The following is a 6,917-nucleotide window of genomic DNA, read 5'->3' as shown; positions in this document are numbered from 1 at the left end:
TTCAATAGCAGACTGACGGTTTGAGGGTTTAGCGTTTTCAACAGCAGACTGACGATTTGAGGGGTTTAGCGTTTTCAACAGCAGACTGACGGTTTGAGGGTTTAGCACCGTTTAGCGTTTTCAACAGCAGACTGACAGTTTGAAGGGTTTAGCGTTTTCAATAGCAGACTGACGGTTTGAGGGTTTAGCGTTTTCAACAGCAGACTGACGATTTGAGGGGTTTAGCGTTTTCAACAGCAGACTGACGGTTTGAGGGTTTAGCACCGTTTAGCGTTTTCAACAGCAGACTGACGGTTTGAGGGTTTAGCACCGTTTAGCGTTTTCATCAGCAGACTGACGGTTTGAAGGGTTTAGCGTTTTCAACAGCAGACTGACGGTTTGAGGGTTTAGCGTTTTCAACAGCAGACTGACGGTTTGAAGGGTTTAGCGTTTTCAGCAGCAGACTGACGGTTTGAGGGTTTAGCACCGTTTAGCGTTTTCAACAGCAGACTGACGGTTTGAGGGTTTAGCACCGTTTAGCGTTTTCAACAGCAGACTGACGGTTTGAGGGTTTAGCACCGTTTAGCGTTTTCATCAGCAGACTGACGGTTTGAAGGGTTTAGCGTTTTCAACAGCAGACTGACGGTTTGAGGGTTTAGCGTTTTCAACAGCAGACTGACGGTTTGAAGGGTTTAGCGTTTTCAGCAGCAGACTGACGGTTTGAGGGTTTAGCACCGTTTAGCGTTTTCAACAGCAGACTGACGGTTTGAGGGTTTAGCACCGTTTAGCGTTTTCATCAGCAGACTGACGGTTTGAAGGGTTTAGCGTTTTCAACAGCAGACTGACGGTTTGAGGGTTTAGCGTTTTCAACAGCAGACTGACGGTTTGAGGGGTTTAGCGTTTTCAACAGCAGACTGACGGTTAGAGGGGTTTAGCGTTTTCAACAGCAGACTGACGGTTTGAGGGTTTAGCACCGTTTAGCGTTTTCATCAGCAGACTGACGGTTTGAAGGGTTTAGCGTTTTCAACAGCAGACTGACGGTTTGAGGGTTTAGCGTTTTCAACAGCAGACTGACGATTTGAGGGGTTTAGCGTTTTCAACAGCAGACTGACGGTTTGAGGGTTTAGCACCGTTTAGCGTTTTCAACAGCAGACTGACGGTTTGAGGGTTTAGCACCGTTTAGCGTTTTCATCAGCAGACTGACGGTTTGAAGGGTTTAGCGTTTTCAACAGCAGACTGACGGTTTGAGGGTTTAGCGTTTTCAACAGCAGACTGACGATTTGAGGAGTTTAGCGTTTTCAACAGCAGACTGACGGTTTGAGGGTTTAGCACCGTTTAGCGTTTTCAACAGCAGACTGACGGTTTGAGGGGTTTAGCGTTTTCAACAGCAGACTGATGGTTTGAGGGGTTTAGTGTTTTCAACTCAAGCCGTCAAACTGACGTCATCAGAGAAGGAACACCATTCCAGACCAGAAGCAACTTTACAGATTTAGATTAAAGATTACCACGACAAACAGTTTTTTTCTATGTATAACTACTGACGACTTTAAGCTGGACTGTGACACTATTTTCTTCTGAAAACAAACTTTGTTGCATTATTTTCCTGTTATCTCTGTAAAGCTGATTTGAAACAATCTGTATTGTAAAAAGCGCTATATAAATAAAGCTGACTTGACTCTCACACACACATACACTAACACTCTAACACACACACTCACACTCACTCACTCTCTCTCTCTCTCACACAAATACACACACACGCCCAGAGGAGTCAAGAGTCACAGACACCAGACGATCACACAGTTGCTGAGATGCGAGTCCTTCTGTCGCTACTGTCTCTCGGGTCGGTGTGTGTCGCTCTGGACCCAGTGTGTGTCGCTCTGGATCCAACGCCGCTAACGGAAGCAACGGTAAGAAGGAACTCGTTTGTCTTTGCATTACATTTCTTTGATTATTCTGAAAGTTGTGCAACATGAGCTTGTTTTCCTGTCTCTCAGGTCTATCTGAAGCGATACGGTTATTTATCTTCCTCATCCAGCGCAGCTCATCAGGGGCTTCAAATGGAGCAAATGAATGAGGCTCTTCGGTATCTCTCACACACACACACACACACACACACACGTCAGTGGGGTAAGCTGTGCCACTTTTTTTTTTTTGATTGTCAGACATCAGCCTGTAGACCGTTTACATTTCAAACAAAAAGATGAACTTAAATGATAAAGTGAACCCAACTGTTCCAAAGTCTTGTTCTGCCACATGAAAAACCATTCTGCCGAGGAATGAGCTGACACAGCTTACCCCGCTCTCCTCCACAGCTGAACGGATCTCTTTTCCTGAGATCAACACAACGCATAAACACAGACCCACCGTCACTAACCCTGTTTCAGACTCTTCCAGAAGGTGACGGGGTTACGGGTGACGGGTCGACTGGACGGGCGAACGCTGGTCATGATGAGATCCGCTCGCTGTGGGCTGAGAGACGCCTTCAACACGCTGGAGTATCGCCTCCTGGGTGCGTCTCAATCAGCGGAGGATCCATGTCTGTCACTGCCTCATTTACAGTCATTTAACATTCTTCATGATATCTTGCACTATATATTATGTTTGGTTTTGTTCAGTTTGCCCGGAGCTGCTCTTATCTACGCAAGGCTTGTTCTCCAGCAGAACAGAGTCGTAACGCCAGTCAACTGAATGTCAATGATCTCTGACTCAAGCCTTGCATAAACTACGTTACACCACGTTAAGACTGTCTTTATAACTAGTCTGACCAACTAGCAATACAAATTAGACCAAAATACTTTTATATGTCAGTAGTGTTGGGAAGTAACTAATTACATGTAACCGAGTTTCGTAATTTATTTAGAAAATAAATGTAACTGTAATCCGTTAGATTACACTAACAAAAGTGTAATTACTTATTAAAATGTTAATGATTACAAAAGATGTTACATCTGAATATTTTCTGTAAAAAGCTAGGATTTGTTGAATAATATTAATTTGCTGCTTTGCCTGTTTTTGATGTGCATGATGCCTCCTGTCATTTAAAGGCTGTTTAGTAAAGCGATGCTATTCTGATGCTTTTGATTAGTTCTGTTGTTTCTATTTGCAGCGCAACACGTCTGCCAATTACATCAATCCACATTACCGCTGAAAGCTTTCGGCTACAACCTGTCTGAGATTTGCCACCATGGCGAGTGATAAAAATGCGTTCCAGTGCTGGAAATATAAAAATAATTTCATCCTGAAATCTGTATTTACCCTCAGATTGATCTCAAAGAAAAAAGAGGTGCTTAAGTCTGATTTTGAAAGACGGACAGCATCAGTGTTAAGCACTACTGTACGGTTAACCCTGCCTGGTTTAAATGTTTGAAAATGATTAACAGTTGAAAACGTTTGAAAGAAATTTAGAAAAGTAATCAAATGTAATCAGTTACATTACTTTAATAAAGTAACTGAAATAGTTGCACTACTTAATACATTTTAAATAGGGTAACTTGTAATATGGAACCTATTACATTTCCAAAGTCAAGTCAAGTCACCTTCATTTATATAGGGCTTTTTACAATATAGATTGTTTCAAAGCAGCTTTACAGTGATAACAGGAAAATCATGCAACAAAGATTGTTTTAGCTGTGCAGCAGATCTAGAAAAAAAATCATTGTCCAGTTTAAGTTAGTTTTAGATTGATTCACTTATGTTGTAAAAATCAGTTACTAATTTAGGAGTAATTAGTCATTATTACACGACACCGTTTAACTGAAAACAGAAAACTTTTAATGCGTTCATTTACACGACAACAGTGTTTTGGTGGCCAGAGAACTTGGAAATAGTGTTCAAAGTGCACGTTTTTGAAAGCAAAAGTCACCTTGCCAACACTGTATGTAAGTGACTTAGAAAAGAAGAAAAAGGTGACCCCTGTAAGCCTAGTGTAAGCGGTGTGTTCACCGGCCACAGGTCACTGGCGTAAGAAGAGACTGACCTATCGCATCCACAACCATCCTCTTCCTCTGGGTTGGGCTCGGACTCGAGAAGCGGTTCGGTCCGCCTTCAACTACTGGAGCGCCGTCTCTCAACTTCACTTCCGAGAGGTTAGCGGAGGTCACGCGGACATCCAGCTCTCCTTCCACAGAAGAGGCCAGGGATGCCCCGTTCCTTTTGACGGACCAGGTGACACTCTTTTACAAAACACATTTCCAGTAAACATTCAATGTTAGAGTTTGAAATTACATTGCAAAAAAGCCTTTAAGGCATGCAATGCATTTTTGTAAAATATGCCTTGTCCATTCAGAAAAATGTAATGTAAAAAAAATGTAAATGTAAATGTAAATATCAGGAAATTTCATATGGATGATGTCGAAATGTGTCTGTTTGGGCACAAACGTTTGTTGAGCTTGTGCTGATGCGTATCTGTTGCTCTGGGGGTTCAGGGCAGGTTTTGGGTCACGCCGAGGGCCCGGAGTCTGGCGCGGTTCACTTCGATGCCGATGAGGTGTGGACAGAGGGGCGGAGTTACGGAACAAACTTGCGCATCGTAGCCGCCCATGAGATAGGCCACGCCCTCGGACTGGGCCACTCCCAGTTCCACAGCGCACTCATGGGTCCGGTGTACACGGGGTATCAGGACGGATTCAGACTGCACCATGACGACATCCGTGGAATCCAGACTCTGTACGGTAAGAACATGGACTCGTGTTTCCACTGTGTCCACATGACTGAAGTTTAACCACAGACCGAAAGGTTATTTATATCACCTCTCTCAGGAAAACCTGTGGAAAGACCATCCGCTGCTCAGAGAAAGCCTGATGCGGATCCGTCTGTCCCGAACCCCTGCTCCGCGGCGCTGGACGCCCTCATGCTGGGTAACAGAACAGCCGATCTCTGACCCGTCCAACACCTGATGCGGGTCGTTCAGCCTCACGTCTCTGTGCTTTTCTCTCCTCTCTCTGAAGGACCTCACCACAAGACTTCTGCTTTCAGAGGTCATTACATGTGGACCGTCTCAGATTCCGGTCATGACGCTCCCGTTCAGATTAATGCCCTGTGGAAAGAGCTGCCCGGCAACATCAATGCAGCTGTTCACTCACGAAGAACCAACAAGTCTTATTTCCTTAAAGGTGAAGTGTAAACCAACACAGTGTTGAATTCAATAAGATCTGCTGAAACAGAAATACATTTGCAATTATAAAGTACAAATAAAAACGTACTTTCAATATAGAACAGTTTTGAGGTGTGTATGTTGCATTTATTATTAATAATAATAACCAGTTGTACCTGATTGCCACAGGAGATAAAGTGTGGAGATACTCTGGCTTTAAACTGGACCACGGATACCCGAAACGACTCCGTATTCCCGCCGACATAGACGCTGCGTTCTTCCTCAGCAGCCGTCGAGCGCTCGTCTTCATCAAGGTGACAGAATCCTGCACAGAGAACCTTCTGTTCTGGTAATCAGCTCAGAGTCATTCTTTAAACAAGCGTAAGCAGCGATTGTCTGTTCTTTAGGGATCGGATTACTGGCTTTGGGATGAGCTGGGGTCCGGTAAACTCCTGCTTCAGCCCAGACCTGTGTCCCAGCTCATCGCCGGCTTGCCCTCGGATCCGGATGCAGCCGTGGCCCGGAGCGACGGAGGGGTGTTCGTGTTCAGAGGCGAACAGTACTGGAGCGTGAGTCCTGCGCTGATGCTGGACGAGGGTTATCCGCGCCGCGCCAGAGAGCCATGGATGCCGTGTGACGACTAGCGCTGCAGAGTCCTAATCTCTTTACTCAAGAATTATTTTCATGTATATTATCTTCATATCATACATCCAAAAGGGCATCATTACAGAAAAGATAAGACATATTACGAAATCATTGTCAACAGTTCATTAGTAATCTCTGTTTTTTTTAACATGAGCATATACTTATGCATGACTGTAACAGGTGTATTAGAGGCTTGTGGATTCATCTGTTAATCATTCGACTGAGTATTAATAAAAAGGACTGAAACTAAGTGTAAATGTTTTAATGGGTAGAAATGGCATCATTTTCAGTGATGACTGAGTCAGTGCTGAGATAAACACATTTAACTTAATTTAACATTTAAAGGAATTGAGAAAACCTGCCCTTGTGTCTTTCCCAACACTTTCATTTTTCGGTGGAACTGAAGGGGAATGATGCACGAGATCCATGATGTGCTCTGCTTTTGGACAATGAAAATAAGCTCCATAAGTGCCTAAAAGACACCATACAAGTGGTCTTCAAAGTTCATCCAATTCATGCTTGAATCAAGACTCACAAGAAGGAGATTACTGAGCGGATGAACTGAAAGCAGGGTTAGTGGTAAGTGCAATGATACACTGGAGAGGAGGATGCTGGCGGTGAATATTATGTTTCTTCTTACAGGTGAGATGACTGGTAGATGATACGGTGGATGGCAGTAACTCTGAACAGCAGTGGACTTGAAGACACGGAGGAAGGACGAGACACTGGAGGAACAACACTGAGGAGAATGGAGACGAGACACTGGAGGAACAACACGGAGGAGAATGGAGACGAGACACTGGAGGAACAACACTGAGGAGAATGGAGACGAGACGCTGGAGGAACAACACTGAGGAGAATGGAGACGAGACACTGGAGGAACAACACTGAGGAGAATGGAGACGAGACGCTGGAGGAACAACACTGAGGAGAATGGAGACGAGACACTGGAGGAACAACACTGAGGAGAATGGAGACGAGACGCTGGAGGAACAACACTGAGGAGAATGGAGACGAGACGCTGGAGGAACAATACTGAGAATGGAGACGAGACACTGGAGGAACAACACTGAGGAGAATGGAGACGAGACGCTGGAGGAACAACACTGAGGAGAATGGAGACGAGACACTGGAGGAACAACACTGAGGAGAATGGAGACGAGACGCTGGAGGAACAACACTGAGGAGAATGGAGACG

The 6,917-nt window shown here is 44.6% G+C and overlaps 1 protein-coding gene across 1 annotated transcript; it reads left to right on the top strand.

The window, feature by feature from the left end:
* Positions 1 to 1,782: 1,782 nt before the first annotated feature.
* On the top strand, positions 1,783 to 5,718 carry LOC311279065 (matrix metalloproteinase-19-like; the record flags this gene model as incomplete). Its single annotated transcript, XM_084390295.1, has 9 exons — positions 1,783 to 1,889; positions 1,977 to 2,065; positions 2,367 to 2,491; positions 3,934 to 4,146; positions 4,407 to 4,652; positions 4,740 to 4,795; positions 4,892 to 5,093; positions 5,264 to 5,388; positions 5,482 to 5,718. The coding sequence occupies exons 1-9, from the start codon at positions 1,791 to 1,793 to the stop codon at positions 5,716 to 5,718; spliced, it is 1,392 nt and encodes a 463-aa protein (XP_084246421.1). The 5' UTR covers positions 1,783 to 1,790.
* Positions 5,719 to 6,917: the final 1,199 nt, after the last annotated feature.

The sequence above is a fragment of the Rutilus rutilus genome (genome assembly GCF_951802725.1).
Source record: "Rutilus rutilus genome assembly, chromosome: 19".
In the NCBI taxonomy this organism is placed as follows: domain Eukaryota; kingdom Metazoa; phylum Chordata; class Actinopteri; order Cypriniformes; family Leuciscidae; genus Rutilus; species Rutilus rutilus.
The sequence above is the reverse complement of the archived record's forward strand: the minus strand, read 5'-3'. Positions and strand labels throughout refer to the sequence as shown.